Consider the following 15078-nt stretch of genomic DNA (forward strand, 5'->3'; position numbering starts at 1 on the left):
ATTAACCAACAATTAATAGCAATATCGGAGAAAAATAGAACTGAGTTTCCTAAAAATAGACGCTCGATATCGACTCATTACGCGACCATTGACAAACGTATTTCAGAATCGAGACTCGAATCGCGCGTACCACGAATCTTGTAAATAGCGAAATTCGAAGGCGTATGTATGATGGTTCAGATCGACTAAGAACCCTTTAGCTCGGCAGATCCAATCGCTTGTGATCGTTGTTACATTGCGCGTGTCCGAGTAGTTCACCAGGATACTGTAACTTCTGTAAATACCAAATAAATCTATCGAAACGTAAAAACGCAGTCTATGTATCCAACGTTCCTAAACAGCGTCATTAACAAGTTTATCTTCTTGTATCATCGAGACAGATGCGCAAGAAATCATCGTCGTCTTACCGAAAGTAAATACGGTGGAATGCTCGATATGCGAATTAGTACGAGTGTAAACGGTTATGCGAGCATGAGTTACACACAGACGAATCGTACGTGATCGTGCGCAGAGACTTTCCATGTCGATCCTTCTTTTCGCCGTTGTATTAGCAGTTAGTGACGCAAACCAAAGACTACGGACTGAGGTCGGCTGCGTATTTCGGGCTGTGACACATAGTAGATATGTTTATGTCGGCCCCTCTCTTTTCCGCCGACTCGCAAATCGTCTATCCTTGTTCATCCGTGAGCAGTTGTATCGTTGGTGAACATCGCCGACCAAAGCCGGGTCCCGGTAGATCTGTCTGCCACTGTCAGTCGCGCAGTTTCAACGTTAGAATCTAAAAGTCCATTCTGTTTCTTGCAACTACTACGTGATACGGTCTATCTTCGTGTTAGGAACAGTGTCACTGATCCGATCAGATTAATTGCACACCAAAGGAAATTGATATCGCCTGCATAGTTTTGGTAAGTGTCTGTCGAAGTTTTCTTATCTCGTTATCTTTTATCTGATACTATCCATCACACGTGATCTATTCTCTAACCGTCGCTGTTTCCACCCTGTTATTTGGATCGACGAAAACCGCCAAGTTTTCTCATCGCGTTGTTTCTTATCGAATAGTCTCGACGATATGCCAGCTATTTTCTAAGCGGTGCTATTTCGACGCTGCTATTTGGATCGACAAAAAAGCGCGGCGTTCAAATTGCAGTTTGCACAAATATACTATTTCGACCATAGTCCGGCTTGTATCGATCCTTCCATAAACCAGTAATTACGTCAACGATAAAACTGACATGCTGGCGTCACACTCTCGTCGAGTGTTTCTCCGCCTCTGTTTGCCATACCTAATGATTGGCCATACCGTTCAATCGATCGCGTGAATTTGCGTCGCGTCTCACGTGCCTGCCACGCGTTGCACGCGATCTCGCTCGATTATACGTACGTATATAGAGGACGATGAACGTGTCGATTTTCAGCAATGGGCCGAAGCAAATCCACGGAACCGGAAGAGTCTGCGATGGGCTTCAAGGACAAGCAGAAGGCCTTGGACACGCTGAAGGCTTTGGAAGGTCGTGATATCAGTTATCAGTACCACGTGATCTCTAGTTTCGTGAGTCGCTCGAAACGGACGCTGCAGATCACCAGAGACGAGGAGAAGCTGGCCAATCTTCGTGAGGCTTTGAAAGTGTTCGAGGATTGGTTGACTGATTACAAGGAGAACAATCGCAGCAAAGAAAACCTTGCTTATTTGCCAATCGAGACTATAAAAGGCTTCAGGAATCTTGCCAAAGAGTACGATGTTCTGGAGGAGGAATTCTACAAGTAAATATCAACATTTTCTTCGCAAGTATAGTTCTTTCAGCGAGTCTTTTCAAATTGAATGACCGATTATTTTTTCACTTGGCGCAATACGAATTAGTTCTCGAAAGTTAATTTGATTCGGTGTAGCTTTGTTTCAACGTGGTTCCAATTGATTTTACAACAATTCAATTACACCAGAATCTAGGTGTAATTCAAGGTACCGAATATTAACAGTTTTCAGTTTTATTACGTTGTTTACTACCTTCTTGTTTACTACTGGCACCGTTGCAATAGAACGCTTATTTTTAAAGTATCTTTTAGATTGTTTAGCGTTTTACATTTAACACGGTGAAAATAATTAATGATCAATTTTATCGCGTAAACCATACAATATTAAGCAAAAAAAAAATGTGTATGTTTTAACATTAAATATAGCAAAGTAAATTATTGCGACCAAGTATGATCCAAGAAAGAGGTCATTGGTGTGTTTCCTTAGTTTAATATCAATGTTACACGTGACCATTTACTTGCGTTTACTTCAATATTTTTTTGATTCATTCAATATCTAGGTATTCAGTATAGATCTATTTCCGTATTTCACGTGTTTCTGATTTTTCAGCGCGTACAAGAAGGAGAAAGGCGATTACAAAAGTCTGCGAGCTGTTAAAATTCCAAGCGGAGAGACCACTTGGGACATCGAAAGGAATCGAAGGTTGAAGGAGATCATCGATAAGATCAAACAGAAGCACGTGCAATGGTACGAGACCGATGTGGGTCTCTTCCGGGGACTCCCAACCAAGGAACACGTTCAGTGCATCCTGCTGGGCTATAGTCCAGAACCGACCAAGTTGAAGAAACTCATGACCCAGGTGGAAGAAAAATTTCCATCTGAGAATAACGAAGACATGGAGGTTGATAAAGATGACAAGGCTAAAAGCGTGAAAAGGAGATACAGCAGTTCGTCCAGCAACGAAGAGGAGGAGGACAACGAACCGAAAAAAAAGGTAGCGAAACATTCATCTGAAGAAGAGAAGACTGAAAAGGAGGAAAGCGGACTCAGTTTCAAAGATAAGGAGAAAGCTTTGCTGAGTATAGAATCGTTGGAGGGCAGGGACGTAAGTTATCAGTATCATGCGATCACTGGCCTGGTGAAAAGGGCTGAGCGGGTGATATCGTGCACAAAGGACGAGCAAAAGATCAAGAACATGAAGGAAGCCGTGGAAGTGTTCGAGAATTGGATCACGGATTATAACGTGAATGGCCGAGCTAAGGAGAACTTCAATTATTTACCTATTGACTTGGTGCAAGCCTTCAAGCCGTTGGCCGACAGATACAAAATCGAAGACAATGGATTTCTTAAGTAAGTACATTTTTTATTATCTATATATATATATACATGTATAATTATTGTTAGACTACGGATTTGTACGTGTTATTGGGAAAAGGTGCAAAAATACACAGAATATAAAGAAATGTATAAGAAGTATAAAAGGTATAGTACTTTTTACAATATTTAATAGATAAAACAATTCCAAATTCCATTATATTCATAAAAATATGAATATGCGTAAATATCCGTAATCTAATTATTATTAATATATGCTATATCGTTATTATTAGAATAGAATATTATTTATAGTAAAAATATATATTGCAACATTCTTCGGTGTATCCTACAGAGCGTATGAGGAAGTGGAGGGAGATTACAAGAAGCTGAGAAACGTTCAAGTTCCAGACTCGAGTGTTACTTGGGACATAGAAAGGAATAAGAATTTACGAAGTCTAGTAGACCGAATCAAAGAAAAGAATATTCAATGGTTCGAGACAGACGAAGAACTTTGTGGTTTTCCAAGCGAAGAACATACTCGATGTATAATGTGGGCATTCAGTCACGACGCTGGCAAACTCAAAAAACTTGTGCCTACCCTGGCTGAGAAGCTAAAATCTTAAACAAAATTATCCTACGAATACGTATTAATATCCACAACTTATATACTTAAGTTACCATTATATGTACAAAACATTTTAGTTGTATTTTTGTTCAACGATACTGATAATAAAGATAATTTATTTTCAATATTTCATTCGACTTACGTATTTAGGAGCGATAAATTTGGCGCCTCTAGTGACGACATCTGACGACGAAACTAGAACATTCCGCTTGCCGGCTCGTGGTTCGGCGACCGCCATCTTTGTTTTCGTCGTGCTCGAAAATTTCAAGATGGCGCGAGATGTCAAAGTTTTTTGACCGCGGAACGCTCAATCGATAGTTTTTATTGCCGCCGTACGGCTCGCGAGGGTGGGTGAGTCTCGGGTCCGGTTTTGAGGTTAGGGTTAGTGACTCGGTGACACTGGAAACGGCGGACACAGGTTCTCGTGCGTGCACAGCCACACCGGAAAAAACGCAACTGTCTCACCCTTTTTGACGATCTAGTGACAAGACGAACGCCCACACGACTTCGCGTTGTAAAATCTCCGTAAAATTCGTGCGCTGAAAATACATTCGCGAGAGAATGGCTTATCTAGTCGATCTGTTTATGCACTATGTATCAACAAAATCTTGTGGAACAAGGGATTCTACGTATTTTAAACGGTCTAAAAATAGCTGTTGCTTCCACCGAGGTTCGTAGACCTTTTCCCCGAACGTAATCGCGGAGGCGGTCGACGGCTCGAGTTTACATCTCAGGATCGATTAACGAGAGATCGCGATGCAACACGTGACTTAACGATCCACCGTGTTGGTCCTACGTATTTGACGCAAGTTCAGGAACCTGAGAACGTTATCGAGAACTTCGGACCATCGGTGCGTGATCGATGCGTGAATCGAGTTCTGAAGTATGTAACGGGGCACCTAGAAGGAAAATTGAACAGCGGTATAGAGGTGACCATCACCTTTTAAACGTGACAGGGAAGAGCAGTTGAGGAAAGATGGACACGAAGCAGCTGGATAGTGCGCCAATAGTTAGTTACAATGGATAAACAAGAGGAAAAGTGAAGATGTCACAAACCGCGGATGCTGAAAGTGAAGCAGGCTCCATCTGCGACGAGGAACGCGTCAGGAAGCTGTTCCAAGCATGCGACGGCGACGGAGATGGTTTTATCGACAGGTGAGCCGAAACAATTTGCATAAATTATAATACTTTGTCTTTTAAATCATTGGACCGTGGAACATGAAATAATCTAAACATTCCTAAACTTTATCACATACCGATACTTTGGAGACATTTTTAAAGCTACATACAGTATAGTTCGAAAATAAAGTTGTTCAACGAGAATAGCATTCAAGTATAATAGTTTTCAGAACAAAATGATCACTGTAGGAATTATGGGACCGCGTGAAACAATTCGTTGGCAAACACGAATGGAAAAGTTGGCGGGTGACTCGGGCGCGCGCGGCACGCACACGTTTTTAATTATTAGCTTGATTAATTAGCCAATCTGAATGCAGCGCGGCCGCGATACTGCGAATTAAACCGGGAACGCGTACTGTTTTCTTCGCTACCGCCGGATGAATAAACTTGTAAGATAATGCGAGTACAGGGGAACGTGCACGCGATGCAGCCACACGGTTTTTCATTAAACGCATAACCGTTTCCCCGATATTCAACCGTTTCCCTATTTCCCTCTGTTCCTTCCGTTTCTCCCCATTCCGGTGTTCCTCCATTCTTCGAAGCCCTGCTCCCGCTGCGACCTACCACTATTCAACGCTTTTTAGCGAAAATTAGCCGTCAATTCCTCGCTCGGATCCCGACTACCACCCCTGCGATTCGCATTCTTTTCCAGCCAAAGCGAGCGAGTTTCTCCGTCAAAGCACGGATCCGTTCGCGTTCGCGACAAAAGCCAAACCCTGGTCTGGTTAGAAACTTCGTTCCAGAAGTTTCGTTTCGTTCGCGATACAATTGCACGATGCTATACGTTACAATTATACGATACTATGTATACGTTCGTGGTTATGTACAATCATTGACGAAAGTACTCGAACACTTGTAGATACCTTTTATTAATATATTATGTGTGTTGCATGAAACATTTTGAAATTTCATTAGGCTTGATATATAAAGATTGTGAGATATTTAGTGCAAGTGCATACAGTAAACACAAAATATTCGAACAATTGGAATATTTCCTGTATCATTAAATATTTTATATTCAAACGTATGTAAGTGTATAATATACAGATTGCTGCAGTTATAGAAGTAATTAACTTTAGTTTAACTTGAGTATATTTATTCCTATAGCACTATATGTAGTATACAGTTACATAGGTATATTTGAATATGTCAAATAATGTAGAAAATGATTTACATTTCTATATTTCTGTGCTGTATGAATACTTTCGTTTCTTGTTCCATTTCGCAGAGATCACAAAACTATTCTCTATTAATAAGCTTAGTATTCAGTGGAACCATCGTTTAATACTTATTGTATGCTAAAGATAATCTTATGTTGCAAGTAGCAATAATTCCATCGTGAGTTTAAAAATAAAATAAATAGAACGATTAGTTTATTATCTCGACGCAAGCGATGCGTGGCGTGGCAGACGCGTTTGTATAGGCTCTTACAAAAACATCCACGTTTCAAGACTATTGATATTTCTTGCGCCACCGGAAGTGCCCTCTTATTCTCGCCTTCCACGTTTCCATTTTTGCCACGTCCTTTTTTATTGTCATAAATCGAGCGATCGTGTAACTATTCACACCTCAGACCAGAGTTGTTAAAAAAGTAGATAAGCGCAAATATCTTCGTAAAAATCGTGTGAAGTACGGAAAGAAAGTAACACGCTTCGTGCAGCCGAACAAAAGACCATTGTCGTCGTAACTAATTGCAGGTAGATTCGCGCCATGATGCATTCTGGCGGGAAGCACTAAAATGTGAGTTTTTATTTGCTACTATTAAAAGAATTTACCATATAAGTATAAGCACAAATGCTCATCGGTAAAGTTGGCAATTACTTGTTGTGTTTTGAACGAATTGCAACTTCTCGTTAGCATCGGTGCTTTGTAGCGGCGTGCATTGGCGTCGCGAAAGATTTATCGAGCTCGATCGGCCGATGGTATCTCGTAGATATGACCCTCGATATGCGTTCGCAACAAGTTCCTCGATTGTTTTTAAGTGTACACCTGTATCTCCTGCAGTTAAGAATCTCCTCCTCCTCTCCATCGGTTTCTTTGCTATCAATAATTATTACCAGCGGAATTAATTCGTTAAGCAACTATAATTCATCGGACCGTTTTCGATCGTTATCGCGACTGCGCTTCGTGTATCGCCACATCTTGATAATAGCCTCAAAAATCAGCGTGCAAGAAGACCAAATAACAAAGAAAAGATGAAATATAAAAAGCATTTATTTTCGAGCGGTCGATTTTCATATCTTTGCGGTGTCAGCTGTTGTCGAGGGGCAGAAGTGACTTTAGCCAATTAAACTCTCCGTCGCGAAGATGATATTCGAGCGTTCTCAGGCAATTTCCGTTGTATGCACAGACAGAGCGAGCGTTCTATGCGTCGATAATAAAGGCTTTCTGTAATTCGAGGGGCTCGGGACCGAGAGCCGACCTGGTGCAACCGAGATGGAAATAGAAGAAGAGGAAAGGAAAGGAAAAAAGAAGAGACGGAGAAGGAAGGTGGAAAGAGTGGAACGTTTTCGCGTTTCTCTGTGTGTAAAACTCGCCATTCCCGTGCTCTACCCTCGGAGAGATCGCTCTCTCGTTCTCGAAGAGCTTCTCACCCTTCGACTTGTACTACTTCTAAATGCTCCCCCGGAACGTTTTCCCCCTTGTCTTACCTCGCGATTACCGCTTCCCCTTTCTGCGTTGATATATCGTAAAAATAGGCAATAGGAATACGAATTTCCTGATCCCTTGTCTTTTTCCCGCCTTCGCGATTTTCTTCTCCGCTTTCTCTTCTCCCTTTTCTTTTTATTTCGGCGAATCAGTTTCACGGATCGATAACTCGCGAGATTATTCCGCGCGTCGAGTTGCAGAAAATTCCGCGCCACGAGATTGCAAGTGAAAATGAGCGTACGTCGGAGAGGTGGAATCAATATTCTCCACTACTTTCAATTCTTCGTGGTATCTTGGTGGAACGTAATCTGCTGTTAATGTATTCCGTACCTTCGTGTTACCTGTGGCGTAAAAGCATAAGCAGGTAGACTGACATCTTAGCGAACTAACTGAATACTTTTCATGCAAAATTAATTCGAGGAGTCGTAATTAAAATTAATGAAAATTCATATGAAACTCGATTCAGCACAATGTAGTCGTGTAAAAGTAAAATTTCTTGTATTTTCAAAAACAGTTCAAGCAATTTATTGTTATCGACGATATGGTATTGCCATAGCTCTTGAAACATAATCAAGAATCCGACGTCTGTCCGACTGGAAGGAAGAACGAAAATAGCCAAGGAAAATTGGAAAGTTAGCCGTTACTAGCGGAGCAGAAGGAAACGTTACAGAGCATAGTCGATTTACCGAATCATCAAAGGTTTTTCCTTAAATTGAGGAAGCTCTCGGGTGCCCTTTGTAGCTCAATTTTCTCTGATTCTCACTCATCCCACGCAAGCACACGTGACTTAATTAAGCCCGCGGACTCTCCAGACTGAAGGGTGCTTCAGGTTAAATTCGTTTCTATGGCACGGAACACACTAAACATTCTTTGCTTCGTACGTACCTTGCACACGGTCCGAAGGACTGTTTCTTTAATGCGCCGCAACAATACTAAACTCTACTTAAACAGGAATGAAGTTGAAGAGAGGGAGAGACACGACTGCCACCATTAGTCGAAATTCAAGAGAGCAATATTTCCTTTGCTTTTCGAGATTCATTATTGTCCGTTCTCCACAGCCTCGTTAACCCTAGCCTGGCGAGATTCGTGTGTCCCAGGCACCCTGCTACGTCTCGTTGGCTTTGTAAGCTTCCGTATCTCCGAGCACCGGACTCCCCTTTCGAAACTCGTGCACTACTTGGTGTGCATCCAGCCGGTTGCATGCCCACGAGATTGCGAACGAAACCGAACGCTCAAGTGCATACTTGCGTGACTTGCCTGTGCGTCTTGCCCCTTCTCCCTTCCACCTTCGACTTCCTTTTTCACCCCTTTCTCTCGCACTTTATCCTTACTCGACTCTCTTCCCATTTTCTACAGTTCTTCCCTCGTCTTCTCCTTTTTCTTTTCTCTATGTTCTACTCCTGTCTTCTCTATTAGCTCGTCTCTCGTTTTCTTCTCCCTTAACTTGACTCTGTTTCCGCCTCCTTTCACCCCTCTCTCTTACTTGCAACGTCTATCGTTACTCCGACATAATTGTCTTTTACAGTTGTCATTACTTTATATTCTTAGGGCTCGTCCTCTCGGCCCAATAAATCCACCCTTTCCTCCCTTATCTTTATTTTTCTGCTTCGCTCCTATGTAGCTCGCAATCGTCTCTTCTCTTTCTTTTACGTCGAACTTGAATCCTGGAATGATTAAAGGGAAGGCATCCTTTGCTTTGTTGGAAAAAGGCAAACACAGGGAAGGATCGTTTTTATTACGAGTCCTTGATTGGACAGATATCGCGAAGTATTGCCAGTGCATTTTCCTAATATCAAGAAATATATCGACTCTGAGCAAGATACGAAAAAACTGTTATTGATATGCACGTTTCCTGCTTTTGCCTTTGCATTAAACGTTCTCTTCGAATGTTAGAAATCTGTTTTGTTTGCTAAAACGAGAAGAAAATTGAAACGTAAAAGTTCACGAATCGAAGCAGGTTTAACGTCTATTCGTTAAAACGCTTGCTTTTAAAGGATATTTTTGACCGAAATCAGCTCTCCCTTCGTCGTTCACATAATGCTTGAAATCTCCGTCTCTCTAGGGTTAACCCTACCTTCATTCTATGCCTTACGCAGTTCCTTTGGACGTCTGGTAGGAAAGCAGTTTCGCGTAAATGTGCCTTGTTTGGTACACGAGTACGCCATAGTCAAGGCCAAGATCAAACGATCCGGGGCGAAATCGGCTTAGAAGAAGAGGACCGTCTGAATGAAGAGGGGTGAATCTCGTTATCGAAAAACGAAGTCTGCGAGATGGAGAGGCAAACGAACGATTAAGTAATGAAAGGCGGTACGTAACGGGAGATCGCGATATTTGCTCGCGTGACTAGCCGGTTTATGGCAGCCATTGTTTACAACGGATTTTAAATCGAATAATCACCGAGTCACGTCAGACGTCGTTTACGCAGTAATCGGACGAGAACCATTGGATGAAATTGGTCTCTTTTCTTTTTCTTTTTGCTTTTCAAACCACTCGAGCATTGCTCGGTTTCGTTGCTGCAATCATGGCTCGCCTTTACCACAGTCTATCACAGTTTGAACGCGGTTGCTTTTGCCAAAGTTCAAATACCAAGATCTTATTGATTTCAGTGTTAGACGTTCTCACTGTCGAAGGACCAATTACGTACTTCGCCATCAAACGCTCGAGTCTTGCCCTGTTGCTCAGTTATAAAGCCGCGTTTCCATCAAAGTTTCCGAATTCTGCAACGTTCGTTTCTCAATCCAAGACATTCCAATTTCTCGAAGTAGCTCGGAATTTACACTGTCGATCAGTGAAAGATAGTGGATATTTATCAGACTGCTCTGTGTATCCATGTAGTTCACGCAGAAGTCGAGCAGTGTATTTCTTCCTTGCAGAAATTTCTGTGTACGTATAGAGTGGTTTACGAAAGTATCCAAACATTCTTGCGAACTTTTTATGGATTTGTCGTACAAAATATTTTGAAATCTCGTTGGTATCGTAGAGACACGACTATCGCGATTGTGTCGATAGAGTTTGAAACGGATCTGAAAATGTATCTAGAAGTTGCAAGATATTTGTTGGAAGCATACATTTCGTAAAGACCACCAAAGTATTTCAACAGTCAACTATCCGCTATATTAATAAACTACGATACGTAGCGAGATCATCTATAGCATTAATCGTGTGTTTAAGACTGGTGGATTCATGCTCTATACTAATATTTCGCTAAATGTACGTTTGCAATAAATGTCTTGTAAGTTCTATGTACATTTCTGGATTCGGTTTTAAACATTTTACTGTTACGATCATTTTATAGTTGTCACAAAATTTCGTATAGTTGTACGTAGAATGTATATAGAATCTATCGATCGCTTTCGAGTTTATTGCGATGCAAACTTTCGATAATTTTCCATCCTCGAACTTTCGTAAAGCACAGCGAAGGAAGCCACTCCCTTCAAAGAGTTTCGAACGATACAGGATAAAATGTTTACGGGTCGCGGTTGGTGTACGCTACCCTAGGCCCTAGGATATTGTCGAAACATCTACGGTACCCTAGGGTTACGCGAAGGGTGATCGTGTTTTATGGCAAGTGACTCACTTCGTCTCAGACCCTCCTTTCATTTCACTGTCTCGATTATTTTGGCCTTGCTTCGTGAATTCGGCTACGTTTGCACATCTCCTTTCGAAAATATCACTCTCGAAAAAGGCAGCTCTAACCTGAGTCTGTTTTGCATTTTCTATCTATCGCATCCTGGCAAACGAATAGAAGAAAGGTATCAGAATCGAATGTCAAACTCGTTTCTTGCGTACCGCTTTCTTAATATTAAAGATAAAATTAGTTTCTCAATGTGGAAACATATTTTTTATAATTTGTTTATTATTTCTTACTTTCATTGTTCGAATAAACGTATAAAAGGAATAAATTCTATTTATTTAAACGATGTCTCAAATGACTGAAACTGTAACAAGAAGAATAGTGTTTGCATTTTGATCAGAATTCTCCCTTCATTTGATTCAAGTATTCGATGAGAAACGGAGGTCCATCTCGGTGCACTTCTTGTATTAGAATATTTGTAAATACAATGAAACTGCATACATCGATCAACAATACAAGAACGCTATCCCTTGGAATTTTAATCCGAGTGGAAAACTTTGCTCGACGCTTTCAAGGCGATAATTAAGCACTAGATGGTATCTTCGTGGTTGATTTACGAAGTTGGAAATCACTAGTAGATTTCTCTTTCACAAGCATCTTCTTCCGCTTTCTAGCGCATCGTGCAACGCTCGTAAACGTCCAAGACGAATGGACAAAAATGACTGGCCCTTTCGTTACTATAATTTAAAGATCCTCTCGACCCTTGACACTCGATTAACCACGCAGTACGCGCGTGTGGATCCTTGCGGTCGGCTTCGACTATTCATCCGTTCTTCACCTGTAGGGATATTCTTGACCTGCCCGAACCTCTGCACGCAACCTGCCATGTAAATCCATCGAGAAATCCCTTCCATAGGAATTCCATGCATTGGATACCAATACCAAGGCCAGTGATTTCCATCCCCCAAAAGTAGATCAGCTAACGGCACAGAATTATTAATTTTAACAAACGTTTGTTCATACGGAAATATTTTTCATTCAAATTGTTCGCTATATAGGATGTACCGGACTTGATCAGCCAAGCTTCGTGTTAATATATTTCATGGACGAAACGTATGTTATACAAACATTGAAGCTTTATTAAATTATTATAAAAAAAGTATAAAATATCAAGAGAATAATATGTAACATTTCATTGTAATATTTTTTTCAATTATTCTACGTTATTTTGCTTTTTGATATTACAGTTATGAAATAAAACATCAACAATTTGCGTATTAGCGTTTTTATTTGTGCAGCAGGCTGTTATAAAATATATGTTATGCGTTAACGAATAATAGTCGATGTTTTTTAATATTGTTACATTTATTGAGTTCAATCTGCAATATCGTCCGATTCCATATTACTAAACTCTCGTGTATACTCGTATTTTATTGCGAAAAAAGGTATATCAAACAAATATTGATTTTGTTAGAGGAAACACAAATCACAATGGATTTCGTATAAAAACAGATGTCAAGCAACTTCATCAACCCGTTTATTTTAGAAGAAGAATATATTTTTATTCTTCTTCTTCTTCGGAATGCGTGTTGCGAAAAAATCACAGCTATGTTTATATAACATCTTTCTTATATTTATACTCGTGAAATATACTGACAAAAAATATCGTAAAGATTTAGAACACCCCATATATCAAGGAACATAAATTAAATGTAACTGGATACTTTCTATCGTTTCATAGAAATTTCATAAAAGGGTTGAAATTGGTCATGACATTCACTAAAAATTCTTTATACGCTACCCTCCGGGTGGGTCATCAAAAAGCTCGAAAATTCCGTATTTTAATTGGCCATTTGATAATTATCGAATTCCCGCATGGCCAGCCTTTCCCCGTTTGCTTAATTACGTGTCGCACTCTCGGTTCATTCTCCATTTTTCCCCTGTCTCATGGTCGGTTCTCGTAATTTCGTTACCGGGTTCGATTTTCTCGCGATAAATTCCGAAAGCCCACGCCATCCAGTTATCGTTATTTACATTTCTCCCTCGTGCACCACTTCACGTACCAACTGGTGCCACGTGCGTCTCGTGTACAGCTTCGCGGCTTCACGATAAGCATATTGTAGTTTTCCACGCGGAAAAAGATTGCCTGTTCCATGACGAACGACCGGAGAAAAAAATGAAACGAAAATTGGCCGGGCCGTCCGCACGCTGTTTCTCATCCGGGCGAGACTGTTAACGATGATCGATGTTGGCCTGAGAGACCAACGAACCTTGCGGAAATTGGCACAGTCGTTGATTAGACAAAGTATTCGTGTTTAAAGGTTTCTTTGTCGTATGGTTCGAGTTCGAAGTGTTGGATTTTTAATTCGAAAAGTTATTCGCGACGAGAATGAATCGATAAGGGGACCTATCGAAGCTCCGTGTGATCCAGTGAAGTTTCACTGCACGGCGGTAGGCGTCGAAGCGAACTCTTTTGAGCTCGCGGTAAAGTATTCATCGTCGAGTTAAAAGTCCATCGAACGGGTGTCGACGATCGTCGAGTCGTTGCAGCAGAGTCGAGAGTCGAAGCGGAGCGTTTCACGCCGTTAACGATCGGGAACGTACGCAACATTGGCCGACGAGCTTACAATTAACCCCGGCTCCCGTGTCTGAAGCTCCTCATCGAACGCGTAACCACTCCGTCTCTCTCTCTTTCTCTGTTTCTCTATCTGTCTATCTCTCGATTCGTCGTTGATTACACGGAAATCGAAACCCCTCGAAAGGTTGGCGGACAAAAAGATAGACTGGAAAGGGAAGGAGATAACGCAATGGATAACGGGCGACAAAGGACAGACGGACGGGTTCGTTGGCTGCTGGCGTTGGGGTGTGCGAAACGCGCGATGTTCTCGCAGTGAAAACACGGCATTAGGTAATGTTTCGTTTCTCCACGTTCCTCCCTTTCACGCGGCGGAAGCTACGCCACCTCTCGCTCACCTTCTCCCTCTTCTGCCTTGGGCCTTTTTTGTTTTTAATGGTGGACCTATTGCAGCGTATCCAGCGGGAACAGCGGAGCAACTGAAAAGGGATTGCCTGAAGGAGACGCGAGCCCTTTTATGCACGGCGTGCCCTCTTCAAGGGCGTGTACGGACGAAATAGAGCGGAACGCGCTTAACATGGAATACCCGTGTCGCTTTTCATCAGCTGGCAGCAACCCTTTCCTCGTTATTTGCTCAGTTTTTCGGCATTTCCGCGGCTCATTCTAGCCTCTTCCCCTCTGGGCGCGTGTAACCTCGACCTGCCAGTGCGGCCTCGACTCAGCGAGGTCAAGGGAAGCACGTTCGATAGTTGAGAATAAACTCTGGTCTTGAAACTCCTATCTGGAATATGGATGAGCGTGTGGCTCTCGCCATCCGACTGATTGGTCCCTCGTTTTTATACAGAGATATGTAAAATCGAGGGAAAGTGAACTTTTGAACTGGAAAGAATTCTTCTTCTCTTCTTCTTACTCTCTTTCTGCCTATATCTTTATCGAAGATCTTCCTTCTTTCACGATGATCCTTATCAAAGAATATTTACTTTCCAAGATTTTGTTGGAGATCATAATTATCATCCTTCTTCTGCTCGAAGGTTCTCCCCTGTGATATTCACGTTGTTATCTTTATCACAGAGATGGATAATCAACTGCGGGTTTTCAGCATTTATGGGAAATTTGAAGGTGAAAAAGTATACAGAGTACTCTTAATATATAAAATATCCCAATTCCAGTACAATATGTAATACATAACACAATTTTTTACCCATGTCGCATCTTTCTAATTATATTCGTAGAAACGTGAATTTGTATAAATATCCGCAATGATAATAACCGAAGATAACTTAACTTTATTCTAATACTTTACGTTATATGTACCACCCTGTTACAAGTTCCAATTTAAATTGAACCCACTCTTGATCCGACATTTATAAAATTAGGATGTCGTAGAAGCACTACAAAACGCTTAATCA

The 15078-nt window shown here is 41.3% G+C and overlaps 2 protein-coding genes across 2 annotated transcripts in view; both read left to right on the plus strand.

Moving 5' to 3' along the window:
• Positions 1-581: 581 nt before the first annotated feature.
• Positions 582-3819, plus strand: Ude (Uracil-DNA degrading factor). Its single transcript, XM_069121606.1, has 4 exons — positions 582-905; positions 1416-1761; positions 2360-3100; positions 3420-3819. Exons 2-4 carry the CDS (start codon positions 1418-1420, stop codon positions 3688-3690), a joined length of 1356 nt encoding a protein of 451 aa, XP_068977707.1. The 5' UTR covers positions 582-905; positions 1416-1417; the 3' UTR covers positions 3691-3819.
• A 151-nt stretch (positions 3820-3970) lies between these two features.
• Positions 3971-15078, plus strand: part of LOC138183854 (colorectal mutant cancer protein) — a 58687-nt gene continuing 47579 nt past the window's right edge. Inside the window, exon 1 of the mRNA XM_069121307.1 lies at positions 3971-4847. Coding sequence (XP_068977408.1) covers positions 4738-4847 — 110 coding nt within the window. The 5' untranslated portion in view covers positions 3971-4737. The remainder of the gene's footprint in view (positions 4848-15078) is intronic.

This window comes from Bombus flavifrons, chromosome 10 (genome assembly GCF_040668555.2).
Source record: "Bombus flavifrons isolate JBK064 chromosome 10, iyBomFlav1_principal, whole genome shotgun sequence".
Classification (NCBI taxonomy): domain Eukaryota; kingdom Metazoa; phylum Arthropoda; class Insecta; order Hymenoptera; family Apidae; genus Bombus; species Bombus flavifrons.

Coding starts and splice junctions, on each gene's coding strand:
- Ude (XM_069121606.1), top strand. CDS start 1,418: ATGGGCCGAAGCAAATCCACGGAACCGGAAGAGTCTGCGATGGGCTTC. Junction 1,762..2,359: donor CTGGAGGAGGAATTCTACAA/GTAAATATCAAC, acceptor CTGATTTTTCAG/CGCGTACAAGAAGGAGAAAG. Junction 3,101..3,419: donor GAAGACAATGGATTTCTTAA/GTAAGTACATTT, acceptor TGTATCCTACAG/AGCGTATGAGGAAGTGGAGG.